The 16613-nt window shown below is 57.2% G+C and overlaps 5 protein-coding genes across 5 annotated transcripts; 3 read left to right on the top strand and 2 right to left on the bottom strand.

Annotated features, from left to right (window-relative positions):
- Positions 1 to 217: 217 nt before the first annotated feature.
- INS49_010877 (uncharacterized protein) lies at positions 218 to 1396 on the bottom strand (the record flags this gene model as incomplete). Its single annotated transcript, XM_043171599.1, has 1 exon — positions 218 to 1396. The coding sequence occupies one exon, from the start codon at positions 1394 to 1396 to the stop codon at positions 218 to 220; it is 1179 nt and encodes a 392-aa protein (XP_043023344.1).
- An 808-nt stretch (positions 1397 to 2204) lies between these two features.
- On the bottom strand, positions 2205 to 3701 carry INS49_010876 (uncharacterized protein; the record flags this gene model as incomplete). The annotated part of the gene is made up of 2 exons (XM_043171598.1): positions 2205 to 3462; positions 3553 to 3701. 2 exons carry the CDS (start codon positions 3699 to 3701, stop codon positions 2205 to 2207), a joined length of 1407 nt encoding a protein of 468 aa, XP_043023343.1.
- An 859-nt stretch (positions 3702 to 4560) lies between these two features.
- On the top strand, positions 4561 to 5697 carry INS49_010875 (uncharacterized protein; the record flags this gene model as incomplete). The annotated part of the gene is made up of 1 exon (XM_043171597.1): positions 4561 to 5697. One exon carries the CDS (start codon positions 4561 to 4563, stop codon positions 5695 to 5697), a length of 1137 nt encoding a protein of 378 aa, XP_043023342.1.
- Positions 5698 to 10797: 5100 nt separating this feature from the next.
- On the top strand, positions 10798 to 13874 carry INS49_010874 (uncharacterized protein; the record flags this gene model as incomplete). The annotated part of the gene is made up of 3 exons (XM_043171596.1): positions 10798 to 11159; positions 11240 to 11351; positions 11424 to 13874. 3 exons carry the CDS (start codon positions 10798 to 10800, stop codon positions 13872 to 13874), a joined length of 2925 nt encoding a protein of 974 aa, XP_043023341.1.
- A 1601-nt stretch (positions 13875 to 15475) lies between these two features.
- Positions 15476 to 16225, top strand: INS49_010873 (uncharacterized protein; the record flags this gene model as incomplete). The annotated part of the gene is made up of 2 exons (XM_043171595.1): positions 15476 to 15539; positions 15681 to 16225. 2 exons carry the CDS (start codon positions 15476 to 15478, stop codon positions 16223 to 16225), a joined length of 609 nt encoding a protein of 202 aa, XP_043023340.1.
- Between the last annotated feature and the right edge of the window lie 388 nt (positions 16226 to 16613).

Here is a 16613-nt window from a genome sequence, read left to right as displayed (position 1 = left end):
AGTATAGACACTCCAATGCTGGCAATGTCCTCGAAATATTGATGATCCATCTGCCCTATATTGAAGCACACGTTTGACACATCTTGGAAGATGGATGACATGAGACAGGGTTTCACCACTTCCAAGCGACTGCTGGCACCCAGAGATAGTCGTAAGCCATGGTACGGAAAGGCCTCTGGATCAGAAACTTCCACGGGGCATTTAATATGTCTATTCCTCATCTCAGAACATGTCTCAACGAGGGAGGATCCCAGACCACATCCTTGACGCTCAGCCTCTGGCGGGCACACACCCTGATCTGATCATGCTCGTCGCCACTCTTCCCAGGCACTTCTACGTATTCAGCGTTTCTGACAAGCAGACCAGGAACGGGTACACTATGCCCCAAGTTTTGAGAGTGCGGTATTTCTGGCCGCGCCTCCTCCTGGACCAGCCCAATCGCCCTCCTCGCCCGCTTGCTGACGCACCCGTAGAGGACCTGGGCATCGGCCCCGGTGCCGGCATGGTATAGAAGGACACCCCAGCTGGCCAGCTGCAGCGGGTCGCCGTCGCCGCTGGGCGTGAAGGCGTTGCCGACGTTGTTCACGCCCAGGCATCCGTCCAGCCCCCAGTCCTTGATCATGGAGGGGATCTGCATTGTCCCGCGCGGGCGAGAATGCGGCTGGCTAATGGACCCTGCGTGCTCTGGTGGTGCCTTGGGCCGTCCCATCATGTACAGGTCGCTTGTCGGCAGGCCGACGAAGTGGACTGGTAGCTTGTTGTCTTTGAGCAGGCTCACTACGCCCTCCGTCACCGACGAGTCCATGGTGGTCAGCCTTGTGCAGTGACCGATAGCAATGGCCTGTCTGTCTTTCGAGGCTCGCTCGGTCCACTTGTGTTCAATGAGGTGATTAAGCAAAGTTTCGAGCAGCGAGCCTGGTGCTGGGGTCTGTGGCGTTTCCAAATGATAGTCCAGATGAAAGTCGAGGAACAATTGTCTCTCTATAGCCGTCCGGATGGCAAAGTTGATGTTCTTGACCGCCGCATCCTGATCCGCCTCCACGTACGGAGTCGTCCCCAGCACCTCCACATCCGCGGCGTACTTGTCCAGTGCCTCTAGAAGGAGCTCCCTGTTGCGATGTCCGCTGTCTCCCGAGAAGATAGGGTCCTGGGCGAACACGCAGATCTGCACCCTGATCAGGTGGGCAAAGTCCTGCTTGAGCTTGACAGCCGCATCGACCGTTCTGAACCCCGTGACGGCGTCCACCTCAATGAACGCGCGCATCGAGGTCACACCATGCCGGTGGCTGTCAGCGAGGAGCTGCGAGCCGCGAAGGTACAGATCTTCAGGCGTGTACCGCCCCTTTGCGGCTGAAGTGTTGGCGAGGGCTTCCTTGAAGTCGCCTGACTGCGGCATGAGATCGGAATAGTCTGGCTGTCCATGAGAGGTTGGCTTGTTGCAGGTGAGAATACAGGCCTTGTCGAGGTGGATGTGCGGATGGCAGAGAGGCGGCAGGAGAAGGCTGGGAATGGATGATGACGCGGAGAGCGATGGCACACGAGAAACAATTTCCCCATCTTCAATTTCAATGTCCCATCGAAGCTGTGCGTCAATGCTTGGAATGACTACGTTCTCTTCCAGCATGTTGGCCAGGGGAGTTGGGCGGTCTGGAATATGCGACTAGAAGTATGAGAATTATCAGTAATTGAGACCTTTATGCCCGGACTATGCAATCCTGGAGAGGTGAAATCTCCTATAGAACTCTTGAGACAATTCCTTGTTGCACCGGAATTTCTCTTACCTGCTGGGTGTATATCGCTACCACTTGGTTGAAAGAGCGGAGGCGTTGCCGGAATAGCTTGAATCGATGCGGTACTAAAGCGAGCCGGTCTCCCTCTTCCCCATCTACCCGTTCCTAGACGTCATTGAAACGAGTATTGCAACTTCTGGTTGTCACCACAATTGTGCTAATGAAAACAACAGACTAAAGCGGTGTTCTGCCGAGAAATGACTATTGTGACCAAAAAAAAAAAAAAAAAAAAAAAAAGGGGGGGGGGGGTTCATATTGTGCGTGAACTCAATTGCTTGCGCATTGGAACATTTTTGGAACACCATCAGGCGAATGTCATGAGACTGTTCGTGAAATTGTGACTTATTTTCTTGGTAAAAGTCTACATGCCGGTCAGTGACAACCTGTACATCTATACACATCCTCCTCGTCTATCTATTTCAGCGTGACCAGCTCCTCAGCACTGGTCGGGTGGATAGCAACAACGCTGTCAAAGTCCTTCTTGGTCGCGCCCATCTTGATCGCCACACCGAAGCCCTGCAGCATCTCGCCGCTGCCCAGGCCCAGGATGTGCAGCCCAACGACCTTCTCCTCGGGCCCGGCGCAGATGAGCTTGTATTTCGTGGGGCCCTTCTGCTCCGGCTCCATCATGGCGTAGTACATGGCCGTGAAGCTCGCGTTGTACACCTTGATGTTCTCCTTGCCGTACTTCTCGACGGCCTGCGGCTCCGTCAACCCGATGGCGCCGACCTCCGGGTGCGCGAACACCACTGAGGGGATGTTGGTGTAGTCCAGCTTCGCCGTCTCGAACTCGGGCCCACCGAACAGCCTGTGCGCCAGTTTCCGGCCCGCGGCGATGGCCACCGGCGTCAGCTCCGCCTGGCCCGTGACGTCGCCCAGCGCGTAGATGTTCTCCGTCGAGGTGTTCTGGTACTCGTCGACGACGATGTATCCCTTCTCGCTCAACTTGACGCCTGCCTTATCCAGGCCGATCCCGTCGGTGAGCGGCGTCCGGCCAACTGCCCAGATCAGGTGGTCGATGTCCTTCAGCACGCCCTCGCCGCTCTTATCCTTGTAGTGCAGGCTCAGCTTGCCGTTGCCGTCCTTCTCCACCTTGGACTGTGACGAGCCCTTGTGCAGGTGCACGCCCAGCCGCTCGTACTCGGCCGTCACGCCCTCCTGTACAATGGGGTCGAAGTTCCGCAGGAAGTGGTCGTGGCGGATGAACAGGTGCGTCTCGACTCCGAGGGCGTTGAACATGCCCGCAAACTCCACCGCGATGTAGCCTGCTCCGACCAGGGCCACCTTGCTCGGCAACTTGTCAATGTCGAAGAACCCGTCGCTGTTGGTTCCCAGCTCCGACCCGGGGATCGAGGGCGGGATCGTGGGGGCGCCGCCGACAGCCACGAGGATCTTCTTGGCGCGGATGGTCTCCTTGGACCCGTCGTCAAGGGTGACCTCGACCTCGTTCTTGGACAGGAGGCGCGCCCAGCCGTGCACGTATTCGACCTTGTCGTTCTTCAGGTTCCGCTCGTAGATACCGTTGAGCCGCTTGATGTAGGCGTCACGCTTCTCCTTGAAGGTGGGCCAGTCAAAGGGCTTTGTCTGCTCGACCGAGAAGCCGTAGGACTTGGCATCGTGGATCGCCTCAGAGAGGAGGGCGGCGTTGAAGGTCACCTTCTTGGGCACACAGCTGCAAGATTGGGGTTGCATTGGTCAGCTCCTGGTTCGCGCAAAACATGTTGCTGTGCAGTGTAGGACTGGGAAGGGGAGGAGGACTCACCCAACATTGACACATGTGCCTCCCAGCCTCTGGTTCTCAATGATCATGGCATTGGTACCGAACTTGGAGCTCGCCATGCGGGCAGAGGCAAGACCGCCACTGCCGCCGCCGATGACGAGGTAGTCGGTCTCCTTGCTGATGGGAGCCATGACTGAGGCCGAGGAGGACAAGTGCCTTGATAAACTAGCTAGTCTGTGGGAAGCCGTTCTGGAAGAAGCTCTTGTAAGAGAGGCAAAGGCTAGCATGAGGTGCTGGGTGCCGTGTAATTGCAGCCTCTGGAGGGGGGGGGGGCAGAGATGGGGGCGGGTGTTTATTATAGAGGATTGCGGGGGAGGGGTTGAGGTTGACGTCTTTTATTCCAAATCAACACCACGCCAGATCCAGAACTGTATCTGTAATCAGTCAGTTGGCTTGCAGATTACCGTGCAGTCAGTGCTTAGCCCTTCCGTGTACAAGTAGCTTCTCTTTGATGACGACAGGCTCTTGCAGCCGCTAGGTAAGCGCGAGCAGACTTCCACTGATCAATAAGCAGCTTGTTGGAGGACCCTTGTCGGCAGTCCCGCCCGTTCCATCTCTTCCGAGCCTCGGCGAGCATGACAAAAAGCTCGACAGCCGTGCAGCGGCGGGTTCCACAGCTTCTGCAATCCCTGCATGGAACCGCCAAGACATGCCTCATGTCTGACAGCGTCATCGCAGGGATCTTCATGCGCGATCTGGCGCGCTCCCCATTGGATTCTCGGCGCGTGCCTGTGGATCGAGCGTCGCGACGCACGAGATCTGCGACGCAGGATATAGATACATCACTTCGCCCTCTACACGCTGCACCCATACGTTTAGCAGGCTGGCCACTTTGGCCACCCTCATAGAGTATGTCAAACTTCCATCCGGCTCTGCCCTGTAGTAGAGGATGACCAACACATAAATCAGAAATCATTAAGAGGGTCTCAGAGGCAAGGCGGACTCAACACGAAACGGGACACGGATTCGTGCCTAGGAGCACGAGAGACAATGAATTTCGCCTTCCCTCCCAAATTGACTTCTGCCCAACTCAAGATTATTGCAAGGCTATGCGGTAAAAGCAGGTCTGGCACCAAGGCCGTCATCGCAGACCGCATCTTGGATGACCTGAAGACCTTCAAGCCTCTCGCCCCGGGCACGCGAGTCCTCAGCATCGACCTAGGCATCCGAAACCTCGCCTACAGCCTCCTAGAAGTTCCAGATCTTAATCATGGACGGCCCACTGAAACTGCGAAGGGGGCAAAGAAGAAGGGCAAGCTGCCGCCGTCTTCAGTCCCCATAGCGCCAAGGCTGCTCGCCTGGGAGCGATTGGCGCTGATCCCGAAGGCGGACAAGGTGGTACCACCTGAAGGAAGTACCAAGAAATCCCGGAAGAAGACCAAAACAGATGATGAGACCGATGCGGACCACAAAGACGAAGAAATTCTCCCCAACAAGAGCCGGAGGAAAGCCAAAACAGACGAGGTTGCCCCAGCCCTCCAAGGCGACGACCTCCCGGCCGAGGCCGACGCAACGACCACCCCCGTGCTCATGGAGGACTTCTCGCCGGCGCGCCTGTCCGCCCTGGCGGTGGACCTCATCCTGAACCGGCTGCTGCCCCTGCGGCCCGACGTCGTGACGCTGGAGCAGCAGCGGTTCCGGCAGATGGGCGGGTCAGGCGTCTACGAGTGGACGCTGCGCGTCAACAGCCTCGAGTCGATGCTGTACGCCGTTCTGACGCTCCTGCGCGAGACGGGCCAGTGGCACCGCGGCGGCCGCATCGAGCCCGTCGTGGCGCGGAACGTGCTCGAGTTCATGGTCGTGCGGGACAGGGCGGCCGGGTTCGACGTCGGGGACATCTGGGGCCGGGGCGCCGACAACAAGAAGGTCAAGAAGGATATCATCGGGAGGGCGCTGGCCTCGGCGGAGGGCCTGGCGGTTGAGGGGGCGGCGGAGGCCGTCGCTGTGGAGTACCTGGATGAGTGGCAGGGGAAGAAAAGCTTCCAGCGCAAGGCCGATAGGATGAAGAAGCTGGACGATCTGGCTGACTGCTTATTGCAGGGCCTGGCCTTCATACACTGGCAGAACAACAAGAGGATACTCTTGGAGGGCGGCGTTGACGCCCTCCAGGACCAGATGTTAGAATGACAAATTTGCACATGATGCAGCCAAAGAAGCGTAAAAAACAAATGTTTTCTTCGCATAGCGTGGCGGGAAAGCAATGCCGGGGTATCTTCCATCAGTAATCATCATAACAGTTGTCATAGACACCGCCCTGCGCCTGTGTGCTGACCCATTCCTCAGTGGCCAGACCTTTCGCATATCTCTTCTTGAGGTCCTGCGGATCCTTGTGCCAGTCGCATGCGAAATCGCACACAGGGACGTCCGTCTCCCCAAAGTACCTGCAAATGGCGGCGTGCCGGCAGCCCCCGGTGCTCTCGCAGTAGTCCACCAGGGTCTTGAGGCTCCGCAGCCTCGCCTCGCGGTTCTCCCCGTCCTTGACGTCCCTCGACACCATGTTGCATATGCGGTCGCGGTCCTCGCGGCTGTAGTACAGGAAGCAGTAGCTCGCGTTCCCGTCCCTGCCCGCGCGGCCCGCCTCCTGGTAGTAGCCCTCGAAGCTCTTGGGCATGCGCCAGTGCACCACGAAGCGCACGTTGTTCTTGTCAATGCCCATCCCGAAGGCCGTGGTGGCCACGATGATATCGTAGCCCTCCTGGTTGTTGACCCACCGGGCCAGCGTCTCCTCCTTGGTCTGGTTGAGCAGCTTGGCGTGGAAAGGGCGCGCCCCGATGCCCTCCTGCCGCAGCGCGGCGGCGATCATCTCACACTCGTCCCTGGAGTTGGTGTAGATGATCCCGGGCACGTTCTTGACCCTCTCGCCCCGGGCCTCGAGCTCCGGCCTCCTCTCGTCCGTCTCCCGCCGCGCGTACACGCCCTGGATCCAGGTAACGAAGTTGTCGAAGCGGTCGTCGGCCTGGTCGCTCGTGAAGCGGATCTCCATGTGCAGATTGGACCGGTACGCGGTCATGGCGAAGGTCCTCAGGCGCGCGGGGCTCTTGAGCAGGCCCAGGGTGGACAGCACGTCGGCGCGCACCTGCTCGTTGGCGGTCGCGGTCAGGCACATGATCGGGACGTCCGGGAAGGCGTCGCGGAAGAAGGACAGCTTCTTGAAGTCCTTGCGGAAGTCGTGGCCCCACTCCGAGATGCAGTGCGCCTCGTCGACGGCGATCCTGGCCAGCTCGCGCTGCTCGTGCACGACGCGCAGCCTGCGCCGAAAGTTGTCGCCCGAGCACAGCTCCGGCGTCACGTAAAGCAGCCTCGTGCGAGGGTGGCCCGACGCGAGGTCCTGGTAGATGTGGTCCTTTTCAGCCATGGGCGTGTTGCTGTTGAGGGTCCTGGCGTCGACGTTGGCGAGCTTCAGGGCCTCGATCTGGTTCATCATCAGGCTGAGCAGGGGCGAGACGACGATGGTGATGCCGTGGTCTATGACGGCGGGCAGCTGGAAGCACAGGCTCTTGCCGAACGAGGTGGCGGCCTGGACGAAGACATCCTTGCGCTGTAGAGCTGCCTCGATGATCTCCTTCTGCATAGGCCTGCATCGACCATGTCAGCGAAAGCCAGCCATGAAACGGGCCACATGGGTGGCAGTAGTCACCTGAACTCCTCCTTGCCGAACTGGCGCCTCAAGGTGAAGCCCGGGTCGGTGTACGAACTGGCCCTTGAAAGGGGTGCCATCCCAAGGCAGCCTGCGTGAGACTACGAGGCCACGCGTGCAGATTGGATGTCGTCCTGGGGCTAGTACGTCGTGACCCTGCTCTCCAAGTTCCCAGAGTGATGTCAGGTTGGTCCGCCCATCGCCAGACGCGCCCAGGTAAGGTGTGGGCAAGGGTCCCTTGAAAACGAGGCCTGGGGAAATGTTCTAGCGCCCTTCCAGACCACCTAAGGTTCTGTGAAGGTTGTTTCTGGCCTTGCAAACCCAAACGCTGAAACCAACCAGCACTAGGGAATTCATAGCCTAGACGAAAGCCTTAGAAACAGCTGAGTTGGGGCCGGCTCTCAAAACCGCCCAGAAGTTATGACAAACTTGCAATGTGCGGGCATGAAAGAGCCTCAGCCTCGTGACCAATATTCGTCATGGGCGGCTCTACTGGGAAGTCTGTTTTGTGGAGCTGCCGCAAGGCAAGGCTACATGGGAATAAGCGGATGGGTTGGCGGCTCCGAGGGACCATCTTTCTGACCACCAACCGTGGTGTTGCAGGAGAATACGCGTCAAAAGTCACAGGATTCCTTCCACAAGGTCAAGATTGTGGCTTCCCCGGTCCAATATACTCAACACATGCCCCCGGTTTCTGCTGCGAGTAGTTTGTCGCCAGCATATTGCTGCATACGAAGAAAAGCGACGACAAAATTCAAGCAAGGATGACGGATCCTCAGCTAGTGTACCCTCGAAACAATCTTTGAAAATACGATGCGACTCTGTGATAGTCAATTCAGAGTTTGGAATGATGTTCGGGTAATGAATAAGCCGGAGTGATGAGCTCTGGCCTGTTTTGTGTACCTGTGTGAGAGAACAAGGCTACCATCGCGACGCTCGGAAACAAGTGTGCCTCTGCCGCGTTGTAAAGCTTCTGGAATGAGGCGGCACATTCTATCCTATCGCGGCTGAAGATCTCAGTAGTTGCTAGCTCCAAAGAGACGAGCACCGGCTCCAAACACGCTTGAACATTTTGGCGGAATGGCAGAGGCGCGCGTAGCCTGCCAGTCAATGGAACCTGGGGCCACAGCCCCTGGCTGAATGCAGACTTCCCTGGGATTAGACTATTTACATTTACGAGGGCGGAATGCCCCGTCCTGCTGCTTGCCTGGTATTATCCCAGAGCAGATGATATGGGCAAGATTGGACCTGGCCAAGCTGTACAATGTACTTGTAGCATGCCATCTTCGCAGTGTCATCACGGTGTCCCACTAACACGGCGCTCCTGGTCTGTGCAAACCAGACGACTCGGATTGAACCGTGGCTCGCAATAATGGCCGTCGGCTACCTGCCAGTTCCCACTTCTTCAATGAAGAGGACGCGAAACCTCATGGTGTGTGGACCCGTAGGAACCGAACCTGCCTCTCTTACTGGAGGAGGTGTCGGACGAGGGCTAAGTTTGGGCTGAAGCCAGTCTACCGCAGAAGTGAAAAGTATAGCCCCGTTGCTTGGGTGGCCCGGGATCAGTTCGAAGACAAGTGGCTTCTGTTCCTTCGACCGAGTCCACGAATAAGAAGCGCGGCACAGAGGTGTATGGAGGATGCTGGCGCCTCACAATGTGGCCCCAGGAACAACTCAGTGACTTATGCCAGATGGAACATGCTGGAGACGGCCAACAGTGGCCATGTGGGGCTGTCAAAGGGAGAGCTCCTAGCTTGATGCTGAGGCCCGGAACGGCGACGCCGTCTTTGTGTGCGGAGCGAATCGGCAGGCACCGTCAGCAGAGAAGTCAAAAAAGAAGAGAAGAAAAAAAAGCCGTTGGGCGGGGCCACGAAACAAATGGAGTCGACACCGCCTCTTGTGTTTGACGTTGCGACAGGCAGAGTTGGGACGAGTGGAAGCGCTTCGCGCCGACTCGCCGAGCAGCCGCAAGGTTGGGTGGTGGACCAGAGCCCTCGGCTGGGCGGCCAGAAACAGTCGGAAACAATGTCGTGATATGGGACGTGGCATCCATCCGACGTCGTCGCTCGGGTTTTGTTTGACGATGGATGGAAACCGATCCCCTGAACCCAATCAAGCAATCGACGGCGGACGGTGGACCGGCCACGGGGGCGACGGGCAACGGACGGTCAGTCAAGCATGTCGGTGACTCGGTTTCTGTCTAGACCAGACTATCATTTAATAATAACAATAGACAGGGGCAGCAGTCCGAGTGCCCTTGGGAGAGTGAGTGACATCAGCCCAGCCTATGTAGAGCTTGTGTACCTAGACGTATGTGCGTGCCTTGCATGCCGTACTGTATAGATATTGCAGTATCTCAGTCCTGCCCTGCATGTGCAACCAACTTCAGCACGGCTGAGGATCCCGCAGGCGACCAACGTCAGGCCGTGGGGTGGCAGGCACATAGCTAGATGTAGCAGACTCCCGTATGTTTATTAGGCCGGGAAGGCGATTGGATGGTGGGAAGGAAGGTGGCGGCCGACGCGAAGAACACCACCCCCTCTGAGTGAGACCTGCAGGAGGAGTGAGACTCCCAGGGCTCTTTCTCTCTACCTGGTAATGCACCAGTGTTCCAGTACGTGCCGAGGTCATGGTACCTAAGCAGTCCCGTTCAGGTGCCCCCTTGAGCCTCTTGCGGTTAGGAAAAGGGGACTCGACAGGTGGTAGGCCTGCAGTTTTAGTGGCCCAAGCGTCGCTAGGCTGTTGTGGGCTAGGCTTGGCCATTCGGTGCCACTCCAGCCTTTTGGCACCCGACGCTTTTCCTGCAACCCCTTTCCCTCCGCAACGCACCGGCGCCGCGCAGTCTTGGAAACACTTGTGCCCGACCGACGCACGCCAGCCAGCCCGCCCGACAGACATCCAGAGTCAGTCATCCTTGGCCAGAGCCAGAGACTGCTGTCCCCAAGTTGACAGCAACCACAGTCCTGGGCGGATCCGGGAGACGCTGCCACACCAGTCCCATCTCTGCTGCACCTTTGTTTGCCCTCGACACCCCGGGCCAGGAACTCAGAGCGAGAGAGCGAGAGAGCGAGAGGGCCATTGCATCAACAACTTGTGCGGCACCGACGACCGTCACACAGTCCCAAGATCTGCCAGCTCTACCAAACAATCCCCATCCTAATCCGTCTGCCAACTGCCCGGCCCCGAATCACGGCATCCGATCTGGTCCTGCAAAGGGCTTGTGCCACTGCGAGACCCTGCCGCCGAACGTTTCAACTGTCTCCTCCGCACGCTGTTGCCTCGAGCTCAACAGCCTCCGCCGCCGCCGCCGCCTCTGCCTCCAAGCCCGGCCCCAATTCCCTCGCCTTCTGTGCACTTCTTTGCTTTGGCATCATGACATCGCCTGCTTCGCTTTCACAGCCCATCCAATTGGTCTAGACCCATACCTCCTTAGGTGGGTTCGCCCGCACACGAGCAACCGGCCTGGCAGAGAGTCAGATACCTCTCGAGCGCGGATCTTGGGTTGGACGCACTGAGGCATCCTGTACGACACCCATCCCTCATCTTCGATATAACAGCGACCAAGAGTCGGGTCTATGATCGCAACCACCATGGAGAGGCCATCCGGTCCGAACCCGGCGCAGATGGGGCTCCCTGGCAATCCGGCCCAGGGGCGTCGGGCTGCCCTTGCTGCTGGCATCAACATCCCTCCCCCGCCTCCCATCCCAAAGACGGTTCGGAAGATACCCTCCAATTCCGGCCTCACGGCCTCAGCCCCCATCGCTCAGAGCCAGGTCATCGTCCTGGCGAGGGACGCCATGAAGAAAGCTGTCGAGGAGAACCAGAGCCAGGTTGCCGAAGCCAGCGCCGTCAGCAGCGAGCTCAAGCCCGGCGTGACTGTCAATCTGAGCCATAAGAACATCCAGAAGCTTCCGGAAGAGGTCGTTGACGTTATAAAAGACCAGCTGGAAAGGTATGTCATCCCGACCTCGATGCACATGCAAGGGACGTAGTTCAAGGGCCGCGACTAACAACAAGACTTACTTTTGCCAGGCTCGCCCTCTCACACAACAAAATCTCGTCTTTCCCAGCCCGATTCGCCGAATGCACGTTACTCCGATACTTGAACGTCCGTAACAACAGGATTAGCGAGTTCCCATTACCGGTAATTGAGCCCCTCCTTGGCGATTGCGCTGTTTGTTGTGTTGGTGAGAGTCATGTCTGACTTGCGTCGCAGCTGTGTGATCTGAAATCGCTCGAAATCCTCGACCTCGGCAGGAATCAGTTGCGAAATTTACCACCAGACATTGCGAGGCTTACCTCACTGAAGGTGTTTGCAGTGCAGAAAAACCTGATCAAGGAGCTTCCCCTCTGTCTGGCCGACATGGGCTCGTTGCAGATGATAAAGCTTGATGGAAACCCAATCGTATTCCCTCCCAGAGAGATTCTGCAAGCGCAAGCTAGCAGCCCACCCAACGACGGGTTTTTGAAGGAGACAGAAGTGAAGGAGTTGACCGTCACAATCGCCATCAAGAAATTCCTGAGGCAGCACGCCAACGATCGAATGGAAGCAGAAGCTGCTGCCGCCGGCGAAGACTCGTCTGAAGGCGTCGAGACGCCGCGCCTGGCCCCAATCAAGCGCCCTGCAAGCGGTCGCTTTCCTATCAAGGTCAACGGCACCGACGTACCTGACCTTCGGTCGCCAAATACTGCACCACGACCGCCCCCAATCCCCACGCGATCACATTATCGTGGACTTTCTCAACAGAGTACATCATCGATTCGTCGACCTGGTGTCATGCCTCTGACAATGGGGGGCAATGTTAATGAGCGCGTGCGCAGCAATTCCGAAACCCTACTTCAAGCCCGCAACCAATACTCCGGAGACCGCCAGCGCCGCATGGCATCCATATCCAAGCGGACACAGGAGCTAGGCACTTTGGACGAGACTCAGGCCAACAACCGATTCAGCCATTATCGTGGACTCAGTCACGGTTCAGCCATGCAAGCTCCCAACGGCACCAGCATGACCATCAAAAGCCCCAACAGCCCCGCGGAGCCATTTCTTCAACGCCCGATCTATGTGCGACGGCTTTCAGTACTGCCCGAGCGCCGGCGCGAGTCCAAATATATCGACCCCGTTCTCGAAGCGGCCAAGGGCATCCTCTACTCGGTTTTCCAAATTCACCCCATGATCCAGATGCTGATGCATCTCACAAGCGATGGCACATCTAAGCGATCCAGCCTCGAGATCGTCTTCTACAACACTAATGTACATGTGGAGGAGCTTGAGCAGGAGATCCAGAGGCATGAGGCGGCCATCGAGACGGAAGATTCCGGCTACAAAGAGAACGAGAGCGTGCAGAGGGCCTGCATCACCCTGGTCAACGCCTACGCACACGTTTGTTCACTGTTGGCAACGAACGTTGACCTGTTCATCGAAAACGGCGACCCAAGATATATCCGCACACTATTAATGCTGCTCTACAACAGCATCATGGAACTCCGCGTCACAGTGTCCAACCCAAGCCCCGACGCTGGCTTTAGGAGAGCTGCCAGCAGAGCCGCAATGGGCGACACCATCCGGCCGCAACCTCATTCGCGTGAGAGCTCGGTCACACCCACGGCCGACCGACCGGGCCATGGTCTGCGATCCCGTAGTGGAAACTTTGTCCACAACCCAAGCAATCTGAGGGTGGCTACAGACGTGCCGCTGAATCCCTTGCAGGTTCCCTACATTAACGGAACGGGACGCACGGCCACCGTCACTCCTACTCCACGGTCCGGGGAATCTTGGACCTCAACCAGCAGCAGGGGCGTGAACGGAGATTTCACAGAAGAAGACCGCGTTTTTGAGAGGATTTACCTCTCCCTCCAGAGATCGACCGATTGGATCATGCGATCTCTGCCCTCGCTGAACAGCCAATTCGGAGCTTGCCTGGACAACGCCATCGCCCACAGCACACCCAAGGTCGTACAGTACTGGAGAGCCTTGATTCTTAAGTGCAACACAGCGATCCAGAACACTGAGACGCTTAAGAAGCGCCTGTCCCTCATCAAGCTTAAGGAGCCAGGTATCCGGACACACAGTGCCTTCTGGGCCCTGTGCACCAACTTTATTGATGCGTGGGCTGAGCTGGGCAAGATGATCAAGCACATCACCAACGGCGTGCCAGAAGTACAGCTGCCAAATGACACCCGGCAGCGACTTCGCCCGGTGCAGCACAGCATCAAGGAGACTCGCGATTTGATCCGTGCGTCACCTTGGTCCGACTCCCTCCGCGCACACAACCACTCAAACTCAACGTCGAGTTCTCTCGGCGGCTCCTTTTCGCAGAGCCAGATGCCTGCAGCCCAATCGCAACTGCCCATGACGCCGCAGTCCGCGGCACTCGGGCCGGCCGTCCAGGCTACCGTCGCGACCCCACAAAGTGCATCGTTCGCCAAGGCATTTAACGGCGGGGTGTTCGAGCGTGCTGACGCCCTGATTTCCATGGGCGGACGCTCGATGCATGGATCACGAACCGGTACCATGTCCAGTGCTGGCTCATCGAGCCTCAACTCCATCACCAGCATGTCGTCCAACGACGAGCTCATGACACCCAACACAGCGGTGAGCCCCGGCCCCGGACCCTACAGCGGTCAGCTCCCATTCCGCCTGGGCAACGGAAGCAGGGTAGCGCTCTGATTGGAGATGTATTATAACGAACGCAATACGGGACGCATCAATTTGGACTTGCATAACAGGAATTTCCTACTTTATCTTGAGCATTGGCGGCGACGGGCCGGGGCCGGTTTTGTTTTAATTGCGTTACATGAGCAATGATGGGTGGGATTGGTTCAAAAAGGGATTATAACTTGTTCGAATAATGTGATAATGTATCTTGTCCCGTCCTGATGGGCGACGGCCAGGACCTATTTTTACCGGGCTTTTTGGTGATTGCGAGGGATATGTGAGACTGATCGTCTCTGGAGAAGGACGACAATGCGAGAAGAAACATTCCTGTAATTCCAGACCTGGTGTGGCGTGAGTTCCGGGAGTCACATGGCTTGCTAGGCTGGTGTATTACCTATCTGGCCGATTGCCGCTCCCTGGGCTAGAGGAGATGCTCATAAGACACCATGCAGGAGAAACTGCGAGATGTAACTGATACAACACCAGAAATGGACAATGGACAATCGCGATGTGATCGTCCTTCAGCGCTCTTGCTCTGTACAACAATGTGAGGGATGTTCTAGTCGGGGCGGAGCACTCCCGCTGTCAAGATGGGCTCAAATGGCTGTGATATGAAATATTGCCTTACTTTCTCAACGGCTATTACGGGCAGACCGTCCATGCTCACCAGGAAGTGGGCTGGATGGACAACATGATATCCGCAACTGGCACAGCTCGACCCCTCCTATGAAATCATGTGATTTACAATTCACTCAATTATCTAGATGACTCCTAGGACTACTGTACGAGCGGTTCGAAGCTTGTAGCTGAGCATGTACTCCGAGGATGGTGCCGGTGTAATTCGACTTCCGGTGACGAGCGGACAGCACGGCGGATACGGATCGGTGCGGACATCAGGGGGTAACTGTAAAGTCCCCAAGAATTTGTCCTGTCCCACGTCAGCAAAGCGTCGCCGAGATGTGGAGTATGATAAGGACAACTTTTGGCACGCATTCCGACAACAATCTAATTGCTGAGACAAGGGCGACAAGACGTCATTATAACTGGAGCAGATTTCTCGGCTTCATGTAGGCAATTGGAATTAATTCGAATTTTCTACGGGCCAGTATCTACGATTTTGAGGTATAGAAAGTAACATTTAACCATGGTAAAACTAAAGTTTGGGTTAGAATCCAGCCAGCATTGTTGTTGCTGCCCGGCCTAGCCGTGGCCCGTTTGGGGTGGTCGAGTCCAAGGGTATCATGAGACACGGCACGTGATGTGGCATTTTTCTGCCGTGTCGGCTCACCGCTTTTCAAACCCACAGGCTCTAAGGGGCCGACCGACCTTTGATTGATTTTGCATTTTGCACATCTCCGCCAGACATCCCATCCCTCGACAACCGACGACCATCCCTCCAACAACGATTGCTCTGGTGATTCAGTAACTCATCAGGTACGTGCAAACCCCACAACCCCCCAGTTCTGCTACATTTATCTCAAGCAGCTCGACAATTGCGGTCACTTTGGGAGAGGGCACCGTCTGCAAGACTTTCGGGCCCGCCTGCTCACCCTGCCCACCTCCTGGGAAAACCTTCGCTGACTTTTCGATATCTGCAAACAGACACCGCAATCATGGGTATCTCACGCGATTCTCGTCACAAGCGCTCCGCCTCCGGTGCCAAGCGTGCCTACTACAGTGCGTCCCCGATAACATACAAATGAAAAACATAATCGAAAGCCCGTATCGATCCCGGAGCTCTGCTGCGTCCCTTGGGCCTCGTTAAGGGGCCGAGCGGACGCATCACTCCGGGACATACGTTCTGACCTTTGTCAACAGGGAAGAAGCGCGCTTTCGAGCTTGGCCGCCAGCCAGCGCAGACCCGTATCGGCGCCAAGCGCATCCACACCGTCCGCACCCGCGGCGGCAACCACAAGTACCGTGCCCTGCGTCTCGACTCTGGCAACTTCGCCTGGGCCTCTGAGGGCACCACCCGCAAGACCCGTGTCATCGCCGTCGCCTATCACCCGTCCAACAACGAGCTGGTCCGCACCAACACCCTGACCAAGTCCGCCGTCGTCCAAATCGACGCCGCCCCCTTCCGTCAGTGGTACGAGGCCCACTACGGCCAGCCCCTCGGCCGTAGGCGCCAGGCCAAGCAGGGCAAGGAGGAGGAGCCCGTCAAGAAGAGCAAGTCCGTCGAGAAGAAGCAGGCCGCCCGCCTCGCCGCCCACGGCAAGGTCGAGCCCGCCATCGAGAAGCAGTTCGAGGCCGGTCGTCTGTACGCCGTCATCTCCTCCCGTCCCGGCCAGTCTGGCCGCTCCGACGGTTACATCCTCGAGGGTGAGGAGCTTGCCTTCTACCAGCGCAAGCTCCACAAGTAGACGGTGGTCTCTGCCGCGGGGTCGGGGAAGTACTCTTGAGTGCCACATCATACTCAGGATGCAAGGATAGCTTAGCGAGAAGAGGGGAGAGTACCTCTCCCTCTCACCAGGCGAAATCGGATTTCGGTGTTCTACGGATCGGCTGCCCTTATGAAACGGTGGCCATGGCTGTACTGAAGAAGTTCAGCAGTGAGAAGCCCATTTGGTCGTTTTTCTTCAGGTTCATTGCATTGGGACGGGAGAAGGGAACAATAAAAAAAAAAGGGAACAAATGCCTTTACGTGCGCAATGAACATCCGGTCCATCCTGCAAGCTTCTGTCGTGTAATTGTATCCTGTAGCCGTGAATTGAATCCACGTGCCCAATCCACTCTATGCCAACTTTTAGT

The sequence above is a fragment of the Diaporthe citri genome (assembly GCF_014595645.1).
Source record: "Diaporthe citri strain NFHF-8-4 chromosome Unknown scaffold_5, whole genome shotgun sequence".
Classification (NCBI taxonomy): domain Eukaryota; kingdom Fungi; phylum Ascomycota; class Sordariomycetes; order Diaporthales; family Diaporthaceae; genus Diaporthe; species Diaporthe citri.
This window is presented reverse-complemented; position numbering and strand designations above follow the sequence as displayed.